The 17,690-nt window shown below is 38.0% G+C and overlaps 1 protein-coding gene across 1 annotated transcript in view; it reads right to left on the reverse strand.

Annotated features, from left to right (window-relative positions):
- The window catches only part of LOC115446734 (neuroligin-4, X-linked), a 33,245-nt gene extending 27,930 nt beyond the window's left edge, over nt 1–5,315 (reverse strand). Inside the window, exons 1-3 of the mRNA XM_030173507.1 lie at nt 5,216–5,315; nt 1,034–1,226; nt 207–325 (exon numbers count right to left, since the gene is read on the reverse strand). Coding sequence (XP_030029367.1) covers nt 207–325; nt 1,034–1,226; nt 5,216–5,315 — 412 coding nt within the window. The remainder of the gene's footprint in view (nt 1–206; nt 326–1,033; nt 1,227–5,215) is intronic.
- Nucleotides 5,316–17,690: the final 12,375 nt, after the last annotated feature.

Consider the following 17,690-nt stretch of genomic DNA (forward strand, 5'->3'; position numbering starts at 1 on the left):
AAAATGACAAATATGGTTTATCTACATAGCTCCATCACTCCACATGTCGGGGACCAGGTTCAGGCGATGTTTATCAAGTAAGCCCGCATAATCTTGGTTTCCTTCGACTATCTATTAAAGTTGTACCAACAGGTATCATGTCTTCTATGCCAAGACAAAAAAACAGTTGGGAATTTTATTGTTTACTAGGTTCATAATTCGCTTACCGCTACCGGGCACATATATATTGAGGAACAGACAGTCTTCGCTCTGGTTGGCGAGGAGAGGAACTGTGACCTTCAGCTCGTTGTATATGCCCAGCGGCATCTTTGAAAGTGCTGCGGTCCTGGTAATGAAACAGATTTTATTTATGCTATTAAAGAAAGCTGTAAGCAGAGGTATAACTAGTCCAATCACTTTTAGCCGTGCTATCCGTCCCATAAAGTGATAGGGAGCAAGCCTGTCACCATATCGAGTACAAATTTCAGTCTCCAGGCTGATACTGAGCAAGAAACAATATTATTTTGCCTGATCCGAGATTTGAACTTGATACCTTAGAGCGGTTATTGCACCGCGCTCGCAATACAACTACGCGATCGAGGCAGTTGTTAGTTGACTAATATTTTTATAAAGATGGGCGGAAAGTGGCTTTTCCCTTCATAGATACCAAGCAGTCTAACCAATTCGAAATTATTTTGAATATTTATACTGGAATAATCAAATGGCGCTAATAAAGTCCGCCTTTTAAAATTAAGATTGAACGTTATACAGTTTCTGCGAATTGTAAATTCCGTGAAACCCAAATGCAAAACTCTTGGCCTAGATTATGGGCATTTGAATAGCTCGATATATATTGCCTGCCATTACCGAGCTATGGGGCCATCGATGGTTGATCATGTAACAAGAGTAGAGTAGAGAGTTGAGTTACTAGCAGAGTGAATCTTCCTCTACGATGTGACTAACAATCGAATTTACGATACGTTTCAATGTTTTATATTGCTTCTGAGCCATCAGCTATTGATTATATTTAACTGAACTACGTGTGGTGACTGACTTGTTGGATATATCCGGGCACCGCTGCGGACAGACGGGCGCGAAGGCGTCGGCGAGCCTGGTGCCAGACCAGCTCGGCGCTGGCGGGGGTGGCGCCAGGCGCGCCGGCTGCCCCGCGTACGGGACGCCCAAGAACACCTCCACGGGCTCCAGGCGCCGAGACGCTGGCTCCACTATGATGCCTCGTATCGCTCCTGCAACCAGCAAGCTTTAATACATTTCCACACAAAGCGGTAAGATAGTATTTATTGCTCTTAATATTTTATTACCTTTCCACGCGACTTGTTCGCGCAAGTATCGATTCTAAAATACAAGCGTTAAAAGACCCTTAAACATTTTATTTCGTTTTGAACATTTCCTTCACGCGATAAGCAAACCGACTGAGCGGAACATCAATAAATACACTTGATGCACACAATGTAACACGATTATATACATCACGCCGGGCGGATAGATTGGCCTCATCACTATCCCTTAAAGGTTAACCCCATTCGGGGTACACGCCACGAATGAGATCCAAACAATAATTAATTTGATCTCCGCATTTCGGGAATGAACAAAGCGTTGTCATTCGGCTCGTTTGCCTTAGGCCCGGTCTGATTGGATTGTGCCGGGATTGTAGTGGAATTAAACACCGGGTTGGGTTTGGGCCGCTGGTGTAGAGTCGTGGATTATGTGCGTACGCCGCGCCGCCGCCGCCCCGTCCTGTACAGGTGATCTGTGGTCAATGCTTGTTTAAATTGGGCTCACTCGTCAAACAACTTACAGTTACATTTTGCTATTGTGTTAATGTAGATTCAGTGTTACATTATTTTGCGATATTTTTTTGAGATATTCATAATTGAAAATATTCCAAATAGTCCATTGAAAAGTTACATTTGGGGTTGCGTTTTTTAGAGGACGCAATTTTATTTTTTTGAAGTGTAGGGGGGGTCAGTCTAAAGCTAAAACCAAGTTTGTGGGGTCGCCACCCTTGTCCCACGGCCGCCATCTTGAAAATAGGGGTTGAAATGGTTTTACGATGTATCTCTTAAACTATTTATCTGACAAAAAAAATGTATAAACATTTTTTGTTGCAGATTAAATTCTCTACAACTTTGGTCTAGTAACTTTTGTCGTAGAACTATAAATAAAAAAGTTATAAGCGAAAATGTTAAGAAATTCAATGTTAAGCGATTTCCAGTGCTGTGCTTTAAAGACTTTTAAAAGTCAAAATGCTAATAAAAAAAGTAGTTTTCACTCAAGTTAAAATCGTGTCTAAAATCATTTGAAATCGTCTTCACAATTAAAAACAGAATAAAATACATCCGCACGTACAGAAATATGTAGCACAACTAAAAGATATAAGTTGAACGACAACTTCAACACAATATTATCAGCTATTCTTACAATAAGAGGTTAGAAATAATAATAATAATAGCAGGCAGATGTTCTTTTGTTCCCTAATGGTCCCTTGGGTATTTCGGTATTAATGAGAGTACAAAAAAAAGTATTATGAACCTTATAAACACACGTTCTGATGACGTTGCAATGAACATTGCTTAACATTGAATTTCTTAACATTTTCGCTTATAACTTTTTTATTTATAGTTCTACGACAAAAGTTACTAGACCAAAGTTGTAGAGAATTTAATCTGCAACAAAAAATGTTCATACATTTTTTTTTGTCAGATAAATAGTTTAAGAGATACATCGTAAAAACCATTTCCACCCCTATTTTCAAGATGGCGGCCGTGGGACAAGGGTGGCGACCCCACAAACTTGGTTTTAGCTTTAGACAGACCCCCCCCCTACACTTCAAAAAAATAAAATTGCGTCCTCTAAAAAACGCAAGGTAAGGCCTAAAAAATGTAACATTTCAATGGACTAAAATTGAAATTGAAATTTGTATTTTATTATTTTGTGTACATTATATGAAAAATATTCCATCTGTATAAAATTTGCATTTCTTATATTCGTTCGTAGGTTTGCTAAATAAGTGAATCTGTTTGAGGGAAGACCTTAATTAAAAGAAAATTAACTCATACCTCTCAACGCAATAACAGTAACAAAACAAATTAAATAAAACACAGTTTTTCATCAAACAAAGTTCTTTCGAAATGGTTGAGTAGTTACTCACTACAAACTCACAAATACTTATAAAATGAATAGATAGAACTCAATCCGAGAGTGACATCCCCCTCTCGGCGCAATAACAACCGTACTCGTCCGAGAGCGACCCGTTATTTATCGGCACGAATTGTCGTACGACGCGCGTCCGATAAGCACTCGTACAGCGCAGCACTTGACAAATGGACGCATATCCGCCGTCACACGCTCTTTGCACCACTGCTGCTCTCTATAACCTATGAGTAGGGGTAGCAGATATGCATTTTGTTAGGGATACTCATACGCAACCGTATGCAAATAATGTTCCTATAAAAAGTGAAGCGGGCATCTTACCGCCGAAGGCCGACCGGGCATTTACCGCCCCATCTATTTTCGTAATAAGGTATATACTTCCTAATTATTTTTTTTTTGTGACATTCGGTAACAAACTACTTAAAACAATTGCGGCGTACTGCGCTCGTTTTCATGTTACGCACACGACCAAGGCCCCTTTTTGTTCCCGCAAGCTATGTCTACTGCCGATATGTAGCTAATTATGTTACTTGGCAATACAAGATGATCACAGAACATAATGCAATGACATGCATATTGTGTAATGTAATTTATGGTAAACATTTGTACAATCAGATATTACATGACATATTACCAGGGATGATAATATGCAATACAATCAAGAGCGATTTGCATACACCGACATTCAGTTATAAATAAAGAAATAGTATTAAAAGCTACGACGTGACAACCCTGCGCTCGCCCCCTCAGCCGTCACCCTGTTCAATATGTATTGTTTCCCTCGGGATCCTTTGTTTCTTGCTTATATTTCATTTTTATTAAGGGGCAATATTGTATGGTTGGATGAGGTATGTTAGAACAAGATGGGATGTAAAAAGGTAAATGGAAATATTGATATAGATAGTGTGAAACATGCGTGTCCTTACGTATGTATTGAGGGGTGGATGGAGATGCAACACATGTACTCACTTAAATGAAGATTTTATGGTCCAGAATGTTATGACGGCACTCCTATTGTTATATGTCAAACATGGGTGTATTTATTTAAAATCTTTTTGTTATACGGGCACAGCAAAAAGACGCCACTGCACCTGATGGTAAGTTGAGTGGGGTCCAATGGAATGTCGATTGCCAGGAGATTATTACCCCTGGACAGTCGTCACAATTATGCCGGCTTGGAACCAGATATACACAGACAGATCCCGGAATGCGACATATTTACGTGGGCCACTATGGCGGGTTTTAAAGACACAGCAATTAACATCATTATATGCGACACACTGCTGCTTCGTGCCAGATTCAGAAAACTCTTATGACACGTCAGAACCCATGACCGTATCCGACATGTATATTTACAACAAAAAGATCATACATTGCTTCGAACCATTATTACAAATACATTTGCTGCTGCAGTAAATGCTCAGCGGTAGCGCGGAAGCCCATGAATCTATCGGTTCGCAGCACTTCACTGTAACTACTCTCGTGAGTGTTTGTGGGAAGTAAGAATTTTGGCTACCTCTGGCTTCCGTCCAAGCCTCGGTTTCTTTAGAACTTTACGGACGACTTGATTTTTCGCATGCAACGGATCTGCACTTTGCTGTTTATTATGAATGGAGTGAATAAACGGGCCAAGAATATCATTCTATTGAATTTTGTGTTGGTGTTTATTGTATATTAAATAAATAGACAGAAATTTGATACCATACTTTCAACAGCAGATTGTCTTTTGATTTTTTAATGTTTTACGTATTTTTTTTGTGTTTGGTAAACAAAACTGATAAAACTCATATAATACAATTATCTGGTACATAACTTTTAAATAATTGGAACTTACTAGGCGTAAACGGGTATTTGGACGAAACATGTTGAACCTTAGACAATGCAACATATCAGAACCGCTTATATGAGCATAGAAGAGTATGTATATTACTATTTTCACTATTATAAATTGTTTCTTGAATTTAATTATTGAATTAAAAGCCTATTACTATCAGTAAAACGTGCGCGTGAGTGCTTCAGTAGCGCATTGGAATCGTGCTAGTGGTAAGTGTGGTAGGGTTACCTGCATGCGTGTGCACGATGCGCGAGCTGTAGCGCGGGCCGGCGGCGGCGAGCGTCGCGAGCGCCAGCACCGCGCACCACGCCGCGCATGCGCGCTCCATGCGCCATCACGCGACGGGGGGCTGCACAAAATACACTTCAATAAGTACATAAATATAACCATTTACTAGGTGGTAGCACTCCATTTACTACAATCTGTCTAGGTATAATAGCCGGCAAATATCTTATGCACACTACAATAGCTACACTTACTAACTAAATAAATCTCCCAACACGTGGTAGTGTGCTCAAGTTGTTTGTTGGCTTTGAATTTTTTTCCTGCTAAGCACTTTATTGCTCAGTAATACATGGATCAAATTTAATTGAACTACTTTACTTTGTTTTTTACGCCCAAACGTCAACATTTTTGTCTACATTGAACCTAACGGTAAATAAAGAGTAGAACAATTACGATCAGAGAAAAACATTGCAATGTTCAACGCTAGTATTACGTGAACATTTAACATATATTTCTGTAAGTGAAAACACACGAGCACATAGCTCTCATATTGCGTGAATATCTCGCGACCCCGCGTTTATCGCTCCACGCAGACATTCGCCGAATTCCAACGAATGTACATCAAAATGAAATTCTACGCGGGAAACTTTCTGTTACGATTCGTAAAGGAAATGAATTTTCTTAGCAAAAAAAAGTTCCGGAAGTTAAAGGTCCGCGCGTAATTAAGGATTCACTTTGGTCGGATATTTCGTCATTGAACGTAATCTAAACGTCGTTTCCGGTTCAATACACAGGTATACCATTTCCCATGGGCACGACAAACTCAATATGCCAAGTTTCCCAATTAATCGAGCCCCGCTCATGGCTTCGATAATGCATTGTTTTTCGTATGGGGAAGCAGGGATGTCAGATCGTGTTTGCTTAATCTATATTCGATTTATCAATGTAATAGGATTCGTTTTGGGGTGGAGTTACTCCACTGAAACTTGTGGTGTGTACAGTCGTATAACGAAATATTCGTTTCTAGACTGTGCCTAGTATTATTATTTTTTCTTACTGAATGTTCACCAGAGTTCATTGTTTAATATATACAATAGTTCGTTACACAATATATCTTGTACCAGAAACAGTATTAATAATTCATGTATTTAATAAAAGCGCAAATCAATTTCTTTGTTGGTGGTAGGATATATTTTATATCCGCCCGGCTAGCGATCACCGCACACAAGGTGTTAAAGTGAATGATAATTAATAAACAGTTCACACATAATTTCAATTAGTCAGAGATAAGTTTTCGGTTTTAATCCTGCAGACATCATCACAGTCCGTACCATTTCCAACTACTATTTTATTATGGTTAGATAAAATAGTAAAAAGTCAACAACCCTATGACTTTTCGCTCAAGTAAATTGGATTCTGACAAAGGTTCGGGAAAAAATGAGTTGGTTTTTGTAGCCGCAGGGCAGAGACAAATAGTGCGCTCACGTCAGTCGCAGGCCGGGTGAAGGGCGTACCAAGAGCCTTGCCTGCCACTCCTCAACTGCTCGAAGGCTGATAGTCGGCACATGCGTCATACTCGTGAATTATACGGATGTTATTTTTATTAACCTAATTATAGACATAAGACACTAAGGTAAATATTTTTTTTTAGTCTTTCATAAATATAAAATGCTGAGAAACCTTAAACAATAAGTCGAAGATATTTGTATAAAACACAATAATGGTTTGGAATAAATAAAAAGAACAATGTCAGAATTGTAAAATCCGTAGCTGTATTTAAAGAATATTGAAGTTATTGTCAATTCTTCTAGTGGAAAATGTTCTCCGAACTAGCGATACTGTTCAAATTGGCAATAACAACAGTTTGTTGATACAATGAAATAATTCCATCCAAGCATAACGGAGAATGTAATTCCATAATACTGTAAAAGCGTAATGTGAAATGGAGCGTGTCGAATTGTTGCGCATAAAACATTGTAATCTATTTATGTTCGTTCAGATTGGCTCTGTAGGCACTAAGATAATCTAATTTTGATTTATTAGCACGACTCCATTGTCTTACAACATCTATCGTCTTGTGTCTTAACTGTATATAACGTTGTACTTCGAGTATCTTATACCATTTCTTATCTATATATTGTGTTATATCTATGTAATTTAGCACACACACATTCACGCCTTTTTTCCCGAAGGGATACGCAGAGGTGCAACCAATTCATTCACTTTCCACCGTATATATTGCATGCCACGGTGTGATAGAGAGAGAGAGAGCTTATCGCCATATCGGGCACAAATCCTAGACTCCAGGCTGATATTGAGTAGAAAAACCCAATATCGATGTAAGACTCGGAGCTTGAACGTCAGACCTCAGCATGTCAATCGTACAGTAATATAAATACGCCACCGAGGCTACGAAATTATGCTCATATTAATTGCTTTTAATTCAATGGAAGGATGATGCATTCAGGACGGTCACTCGATGGTAGACGCCATGATTGCGAAGCTATTTACTATGGCGGCCATTCATTTTGCTGGTGGTAGGATATAATTTATATCCGCCCGCATAGCGACCACCGTACATACCAAATAGTGGCACACGTGTGTCGCGTTCCGGGATAAGCCTGTTTATATCCGGTTCCAAGAGGCCAGCATAATTGTGTGAACTACTGAGTAGTAATCATCTCTCGTCAATCGATATTCTATTGGACCCCACTCCATTTACTATCAGATGCAGTAGGTTCAACTTTGTCGTGCACACATAAAAAAACACTATTTGAATTTATTCCCGAAATCAGGGTAGTTTTAGCCTATGATAATACGAAAATAAATTAGACAACCGTAATATACCGTTTAGTATAATTGCGCCTACCTCTTAAGAGACATAGCGCGAGCTTATCTCTAGTCGACTCTTTACTAAAAACACGTCAAATATATAGATTTGATATCGTACCTAAAAATTATAAATATTATACTCTTTCCAAGTAATAATATAAAGCTGAAATAAAATACATGAGAATTACGAATGATGTAATACATCAAACAGAGTATTTGTCGACGAAAAATAAATGAAATATATCAATATATCGTGTGTGCCTCCTCCATACAGAGATGTTACAGTGTGGAATGGAATTGAAAGGTAAAACTGTAGAGGTGGAAAGGTAGAATCGATTACAGGTAAGTATGTTATTTAGAAGGGAGGAGTAGGTATACAAAGGGATAGATCAAAAAGCCTATAACAAACAGATTGGAAAAAACCGGGTTAACTTGGGTACCGGGTACTAGTAGCGTCTTTTGCGAGCTGTTCGAATAATATTGAACTTAATGTTGGAACCATCATGGTGCGTTTTCCGTGGGTCTAAACACCCTCCTTCCTTCCTCAATCCCTATTTCTTTCCTTAGTCTGCCAGCGCATCCATGATTCCTTTGGTATTGTGGTTGTTTTGGTACGGCTGAGATTATTATATAATATCAAATGACCCGACTACTTCAGTTTAAATGCTATAAAACTATTATACCAGAGGGACCTATTCATTCTTCTACAGTAAGCACTCCACGTATAATGCTCGAATTAGTGTATAGCTAAACAATATTGCATTTAGCAGTTGAGCGCAATATTGGCCGAATATAAAGGAAGTTATGCGATATTTGTTTTTACTGCAAACGGGACGCAGGTTCGGCAGCAGGTTATGTTATAGCTTCAGGGGTGTTAACAGCTGAGGTGCGGCGCCAGCGACTTATTTGGGGGTCAATTTTAACAGTCCGAAGTAAAAGTCTGAATAATCTGTCTTTATCTCACTTATTAGTAACACGGTGTTAAATATGCATTCAGTAAAATGGGTCTGTTTGACTCAGGTCGAGGGGCGCAGTCGGGTTTGTTATATATATTACATTAGATCTTTATGTCTCCCAGAACTCTATGGTAACTATTAGATATTGTCTCTGACGTCTGTCAAATAAAATATAAAAATAAAACCGTGCTACATAAAAAATTATGTATTAATTAATTACATGCGAAATACAACAGGGTTGGTCTACATCTATTTGAACTACATTCTAGTTGCATTTAGTTTCACTGGATGGTTGTAGTATATTTTCTAGGCCACACAAGGACAAAAATAACGCAAATATGAATGAATAAAATATTTACTCTGAAGACGATTCATGATTTAGCAAGATAACTTTAACAAATTTAAATGTCAGTAGGTATAAATTATTTTATATTAAAAAGCAACGCGACTACAATCTGCGAATTTAAAACCAGCAAATTATAATGGAATAAAGCAGGCTTATCACAAAATATGTACATTTAAATTTCTGACAAAGAAATTCCAATACGAAAAAAGGAATTTCGCAATCGAATAAACTCTTAATTGTCGATGGACCGACACGATCCGGCTGCAACACATAAGTAACATATTTGAGAGCCTGCACGCGGTGCCAAAATTTAAGACGACACAACCATTGTCATGGCATGTAAACTAGTATATTTTAATGTTGACTATAACGACCATTACTACGCCGATTTACCTCATTTGATACTAAAATAAAAAGAGACACAACTTGATCTTATTGCTGTTCCCTTTAAAGACAGTTCTTTCCTATATCTAAAGGTTAAATATATCTTCTTCGCCATGACTTTAGACCACTCCAATATACACAATAATATGTTTAGGATGCCTCCTATAGGGTTCGATCTCGAGTGTTTTGTGTTATAATCCTAACTAAGTATGTGAGAGAACGTAGTTATTTAAAAATTATTTCTGTATTTTTATCCGTTTTCCGATTTATGAATACAGTATTGCATTTGACTTTTCGCTACCCGCATTTCCCCTACTATGCGGCGAGGTCGCTGTATAAAACGGGGCGCGCATCTGTCGACAGATCAGACGCTGTTCAACATTGGACACGGCACTAGCAAGTGCTCTGAACTGTCAGGTAACGTAAGGTTAAGATGTAATGCTTGTTACTCTGATACTTTGTACGTATGAATTGCTGATTTGAATATTACATAACATTGTTTTGATTTAGTATTGCTTTATACTTATTTATACAATTATACAATTTATATAATTCTTCTTTTTTTTTATTATTTTGTGAAATATATCTCTGATATTAAAACAACCCACTGACTGTTTTTTTTTTTATTGTTTCTCCCACATCAGAAGTGGGATTAGTAACACCAACTACGCCTACAAAATTATTGTTTCAGGTTTATAAAAAAAAAAGCAGTTATAAATAAAATGGAAAAAGTGACTGAGGCTGAGCAGATCCCGGGAATTTCGGATACTACGCCAGGACGTCCAGAAAGGAGTACTTCTGGATGCCGGTCACCAGTCCTAAATCAAAGAGCATCACGCATTCTTCCTGGCTATCGTGAAGTCTCTGACGGTGAAAACTGCGCATTTCCCAACTACGGATCAACAGATAGCCGTGATACAAGGGGAGCAGAATCTGTCCCTATTAGTGTTATGCAAAATATGATGCAGGAAATGATGACGCAACTGATTCGCACTACGGCACAGGCATTTAATCCATCTAATGTACAGCCTGCTCCACGTATGCGAAGTCTTGAGCATATCTATATTCCTGCTTTTGATCCCGATGATCGGACCGATACCATACAAATTTGGTGCCGAAATATTGAAGAACTTAAAACAGAATATGACCTTACTGATCGGGAAATTCTTAATCTAACTCGAAAGAACTTGAAAGGGCGAGCTGCTGATTGGGCACGCCGCAATTATTGTATTTTGACTAATTGGTCTGAACTTAAAACAGGCCTCATTGAAACTTTTGCAGATGAAGCTCGTTATTACGATGACTTGACGCAGTTTATGGAATATACCAGCGAGCAAGCTAATAATCTTGCCGAATATGCAACTAGGAAATGGGAATTGGCAAAAAAAGTGATTGGTGTGGAGATGACTGAACAACGCCTCGTCGAAGCAGTTATTTCTGGTATGTCTGATTTCCGTATTCGCTCTGATTTGCTACGGCTTACACCGAAAAATTTGCCACAATTAATTCAAAGCCTTAATTCGTATAAACGTAAGAAACCTATTAAAGATCCTGATCACGGTATTGCATCTAAACGCTCTAGAAATATTTCTAACTCGGATGTCTCGTCTAGACGATGCCACAAATGTCATAAACTAGGACATATACAAAGAGATTGTCGTTCAAACACATCTAATCGCGGCCCACAAAACAATTCTGCCTCTACCTCTGATAATTCGAAACCTAGTGAACAGAAACTGTCTAAATCAGTCACTTGTAGTTTCTGTAATAGGAAGGGGCATGCTTTTGAAAATTGCTTTCAGCGTCTTAATAAAAAATCTAAAGACGAAAAAATGTCTAATGTTAACAGTTTGACGCTGAGCAATAACAAGTCGCACACAGTCAAAATAGAAGGCCGTAATTACTCGTGCCTAATAGACAGTGGTGCGGAATGCTCTCTTATGCGCGAAAGTATAGGTGATTCAATTAAGGGTAGGATCACTTATGAGACCTTTGTTTTGCGAGGCGTTGGAGATAATACTTTCCGTTCAACACGTAAAAAACAGTGTATGTTGTGCGTTGATGGCCTTAACATTGAATTAGATTTCATTCTAGTCCCCGATAAGTACATTCAGTATGATGTATTACTTGGTCAAAATCTTTTCAATATACCAGGGCTTCAGGTTATTTTTTCAAAAGATTTAGTTCTAGTTTCGCGTAATTCTTACAATATTAACCTGGTGCAAAAGGATTTTGATTCTGTGGTTATAAATTCGAATATAAGTCAAGAATGTAAAAATCTTTTGCGTAATTTATTGGAATCATATTCTGACATGTTTACGTCTGGCAACATAGTTTCTCAAGTAACAACTGGTGAGTTAACTATTCGTTTAAAGAATCCAGACAAAATTGTTCAAAGACAGCCTTATCGGTTAGCGCCAGCCGAACGTGATCATGTTAAAAGACTCATTAAAGATTTGAAAGACAATAATATAATCCGCGACAGCAACTCCCCATTTGCAAGCCCTATATTATTGGTTCGTAAAAAAGATGGTAGTGATAGGATGTGTGTCGATTACAGGGAGTTAAACAGCAACACCGTTCGAGATCACTTTCCACTTCCCATTATCGATGATCATATAAGTAGATTATTTGCAGCTCAATATTTTACTGTACTCGATATGGCGGCTGGATTTCACCAAATCCCCGTAGCTAGAGATTCAATTGAAAAAACTGCTTTCGTTACCCCCGATGGGCAGTACGAATTCCTGCGTATGCCATTTGGGCTTTGTAACGCACCGTCAGTTTTTCAAAGGGCCATCAACACTGCCCTCAAACAATTTATTGACAAATTTGTTTTGATTTACATTGACGATGTAGTAATTTTTTCAGAAACTGTTGAACAAGGACTTGAGCGTTTAAAGGTAGTCCTTGACGCTTTACAAAAAACAGGGTTCTCGCTTAATGTCAATAAATGTAAATTCTTACAGACTGAGATCGAGTATTTGGGTAGAATCGTTTCTAACGGTCAAATAAAGCCAAGTCCGGGTAAGGTTCACGCATTATTAAATGCCCCCGTTCCAACAACTGTAAAACAAGTTCGACAGTTTTGTGGCTTAGCAAGCTATTTTCGGAAATTCATTCCTAATTTTTCTTTGATCATGATTCCCTTATATAATCTCACCCGCAATAATACCAAATGGAACTGGACATCTGAACACGAGCTTGCTAGGAATAAAGTCCTTAATTGTCTGTCATCTGAGCCTGTACTAACTCTATTCGATCCAACGAAACCTGTAGAACTTCACACAGATGCTAGTTCCACTGGTCTAGCGGGCATTCTTTTTCAAAAACACGACAATCAATTGAAAGTTGTTGAATATTTTAGCATGCGGACTACTGATACAGAAAGCCGTTACCACTCTTACGAGTTGGAAACGTTAGCTGTAGTTAGATCTATTAAACATTTTCGACATTACCTCCTTGGCAGGCCGTTTACCGTCATTACGGATTGTAATTCTTTAAAAGCCTCCCGTAATAAAAAAGAATTGTTACCCAGAGTACATAGGTGGTGGGCATATTTGCAGTCTTTTGACTTCACTATAGAGTATCGTAAAGGAGAACGCATTCCCCACGTAGATTATTTGAGTCGCAATCCAGTAACTCTTAACATAAGTAATGTTCAAAATTATAGCGAATGGTTAGAAGTAGAACAAAATAATGACCCCGAAACAAAGGGCATCATTGAATCCATCCAACAAGGTACCATCGACAAAAATATTGCTTCCGGTTATGAAATACAAAATGGTTTGCTGTACCGTAAAGTTTCTATAAATAATAAAATGAAGAAACTTCTCTTTGTCCCGAAAGGCTATCAGTGGCATATTATACAAATATACCATGATGCTCTTAAACATTTTGGGTGGGAAAAAACCCTTAGCAAAATTAGAGAACAATTTTGGTTTCCACATATGACGAAGCGCATTAGAAAGTATGTTAACAATTGTTTGACTTGTAAAATTAATAAAAGTCAATCGGGTTCGCAACAAATTGCCCTTCATCCCATAGACAAATCTCCGATTCCCTTTCATACTGTCCACATGGACACTACCGGCAAGTTAAGTGGCAGTCGACCTACTAAACAATACGCAGTTGTTTTTATCGATGCATTTACCAAATTTGTATTTATGAGGCCGGTTGCTAATTTGACTGCTGCAGCTACTGTAAATTGTTTAAAAAATTTAATTTATACCTTTGGCACCCCTAAACGCATTATTTGCGATCAGGCTGCTAGTTATACTGGTAAAGAATTTTCAAGTTTTTGTGAGCATTGGTCTATAGAATTACACTTCATAGCTAGTGGTGTAAGTCGAGCAAATGGGCAGGTGGAGCGTGTAATGAAGGTTTTAACGAACTGCTTCACAATTGTCGAAAATACATCCAAGAGAAGCTGGAAGGATGCTGTTGGAGAAGTACAATTAGCAATCAATAGCACCTTTAGTAAAACTACTGGTCATACTCCTTTCCAACTTCTTATGGGTTGTGATCAGTCACCTCCTGCTATATCCGCTTTAATAAATGATGTAGAGCGCCTGGACCTCGACATTTGTCGTCAAGAATCTAAACTTAGGATGGACGAGCTGTCAGATACTAGAAAAGCTGCTTTTGATAAGACAAAAGCTAATATTGTACCTTTCAAATTGGGCGATGTAGTATTAGTGAAACAAGACCCGCGAGTGATTAACAAACTTGACAGTAAATTTAGAGGTCCATGCGTCATTACCGAAGTAAAAGACAACGATAGATATACAGTAAGAGTTCATAAGACCGGAAATGAATTGTACGTTTCTCATGATAACCTACGACTTGTCAATTCCGACATGGGACGTGAATTGGCAGATTCTTTAGACACCTCTGAAGAAAATTAAAATACAACTATTGTATTAGGCTAAATTGTCTTGCATATTAGTGGCCGTCTGGCCAACGACCATATGTGTGCACGATAATCATGCCTTTGCCATGTGATTTGGCGTTGCATATTATTGCCATGTGATTTGGCGTTGCATATTATTGCCATGTGATTTGGCGTTGCATATTATTGCCATGTGATTTGGCGTTGCCTATTATTGCCATGTGATTTGGTAATTGTGAGGTCATAAAATTTGACCATCGGATGCGCAAAGGTGTGTCTAATCGTGGAAAATGATGAAATTTTCTATTGTAAAAAAACTGTAAGATTTACTCGTTCGCGAGCCATTATTTTGGCTGCTCGTCAGAATGGCCGTGTGAGAGAACGTAGTTATTTAAAAATTATTTCTGTATTTTTATCCGTTTTCCGATTTATGAATACAGTATTGCATTTGACTTTTCGCTACCCGCATTTCCCCTACTATGCGGCGAGGTCGCTGTATAAAACGGGGCGCGCATCTGTCGACAGATCAGACGCTGTTCAACATTGGACACGGCACTAGCAAGTGCTCTGAACTGTCAGGTAACGTAAGGTTAAGATGTAATGCTTGTTACTCTGATACTTTGTACGTATGAATTGCTGATTTCAATATTACATAACATTGTTTTGATTTAGTATTGCTTTATACTTATTTATACAATTATACAATTTATATAATTCTTCTTTTTTTTTATTATTTTGTGAAATATATCTCTGATATTAAAACAACCCACTGACTGTTTTTTTTTTTATTGTTTCTCCCACAAGTAGCCTAAATTGGGACTTGGACACAAGACCTGGATTAAACTGGAATTAATGCCTGATAGTCTCACCATCTCTCAGTTTGTTACAGAAATGAGGTCCCTCAATCATGAACGAACTGGCTAACTTCCACTTATCCTTTCGGACAGAAATGCGTGTTTGTAAAAAAAACCTCTTACATCGTAGTATAACGCAACAAACAATTTAAAAACAGACATCCCATTAGGGGGGATGCCCCCACTCCTCTGGCCTGATTGCGGTCATGTCAAGCGGATATTCAGCCGGGGATCGGTTCGTCGATGACGTTCTAATCTGCATACAAATGTGTCGGTCGAATGAGACCTTTGTTACGATTGTTTCGCCACACGCACACACACACATACCCATAACTTTGAGTAGATAAGCGGTGCAATGATAACTGGTGATTTTTAGGGCAATAATTTCAGGGTTGTAAGAAGTAGAGCTAAAATGTACATAAAATTGCATACTACATAATACGATGATTAGTATAGTTAAACTTTAAAAAAATCAACGAAAAGATTATAATGTAAAATAATCTGTCATAGTGAAGAATACGGTACAATACGTTTTGATGTATTCACTGTCCAGACACCGTCTACTTCTTGCCCAAAAATACTATTACTATATAATAAGACTGACAGTTACTGAACTTGAAGGGAACATTGGTTTTCGGCAACAAGTTGACAACGTTTGCGCGGTGCCTTAATGTTACAGTGACAGGAAGATGTATAAGGAAAGATATTGCCATTTGCTGTGTTAGACACACAACAAAATGGAGGCAATTAACTGCAAATATTTTTTCATATAACTACTGATAATACCTTTCAATGTTGCTAAATTGTATACATTTGTGATGTATAACAATCAAAGAAATAGTAAATATGCCAAAATCTTATTTAATTGTTTCTATTTGAAGTAACAAGTTACATAGTAGGGCGAGTGTATTCACCTCCCAAACTAACATCTCAATTCTTGCGTAACACTAAATTGTGTATCAAGGGTCAGACGCTGGACAAATATTTGTATATTCGGCAAATATTTGACCAATACGGCCGCGACCTCTCCCGGAGTAACATGGCGTAGGGCTTTTGAAGGAAAATTGTTTTTCACGTTTTCAGGATTATTTGAAAATATATGTAACATTTAGCTACTTTCCTTTGAAATTCGAATTGATGAATATTATGGTTGTCTTTTAAATTTATTTTACGTACGTGTACGTATTAATTTACCTAACTTTTTTACGTGCTCGGCAAAGTGACCCCACTGCACCTGATGGTAAGTGGAGTGGGGTTAAATAGAATGTCGACTGACGAGAGATGACTACCCCTGAGCAGTCGACACAATTATGCCGGCCTATTCGTACAAAGTGATCCCGGAACGCGACACACATACGTGGGCAACGATAGCGGGTTTTAACACCTTGTGGACGGTGGTCGCTTTTCGGGTGGGTATAAAATATATCCTACCACCAGCAAACCTGGCTGCCTCAGTTGGCGTAGTACTTGTTATATTACACAATAATATTGAAGTCACTGATATGTTTACAAGGCTGCTTTATTGTTGGGTTATAATTATTTATAAGTTTTTAAGTTTAAAGTCGTTTACGGTTTGATGTCTGAACGTCAAATGGGCATCTAATTGAATACCAGCAGCTTCAGTACTGCACCGGTACTTCGACATTTAGCTGAACGGAAGGTCCATTGTAAGTATAATAATAGCTTTGTGAAATAATACGATTGTTGTTATTGTTTCCCGTAAGGATTATTGTTCCAGCAACAAACTTCTTTCTTTGTATGAATTAACGAGTTGGTTATACAGTATACACGTTGTTTTAAAAAAAAAGGGTATTCAAAGAACACAACGGGTCAAGCGTAAAAGGTGAAAGAAGTGGAAATGTGTAAATACGTAAATATTATAATTATTGAGTAATTTAACTATAATATTATATTAAAAATAAACAGTTAAATGGCTCTTCATTGAGTAAGTAATATTTAAAGACATTATACGGTTTTAATGTCGCAATTCACCGATATCATTTTAGCGGTTGTAAACATTAAAACAACAAAGTTTAATGTCATTATGGAAATCCTACACGGTGCCAAATATCCCCATTCTAGTTGACCGGGAAAGCGACGCAGAGGCATAGGTTACAGCAAATATGGAACTATTTGAAATAGACCAAGCGAGACTAGCGCACAGTTCTATTTACTTGCTGGCGATATTATTTTACCAGGAATTGGATATGGATTC

This window comes from Manduca sexta, chromosome 23, assembly GCF_014839805.1.
Source record: "Manduca sexta isolate Smith_Timp_Sample1 chromosome 23, JHU_Msex_v1.0, whole genome shotgun sequence".
In the NCBI taxonomy this organism is placed as follows: Eukaryota; Metazoa; Arthropoda; class Insecta; order Lepidoptera; family Sphingidae; genus Manduca; species Manduca sexta.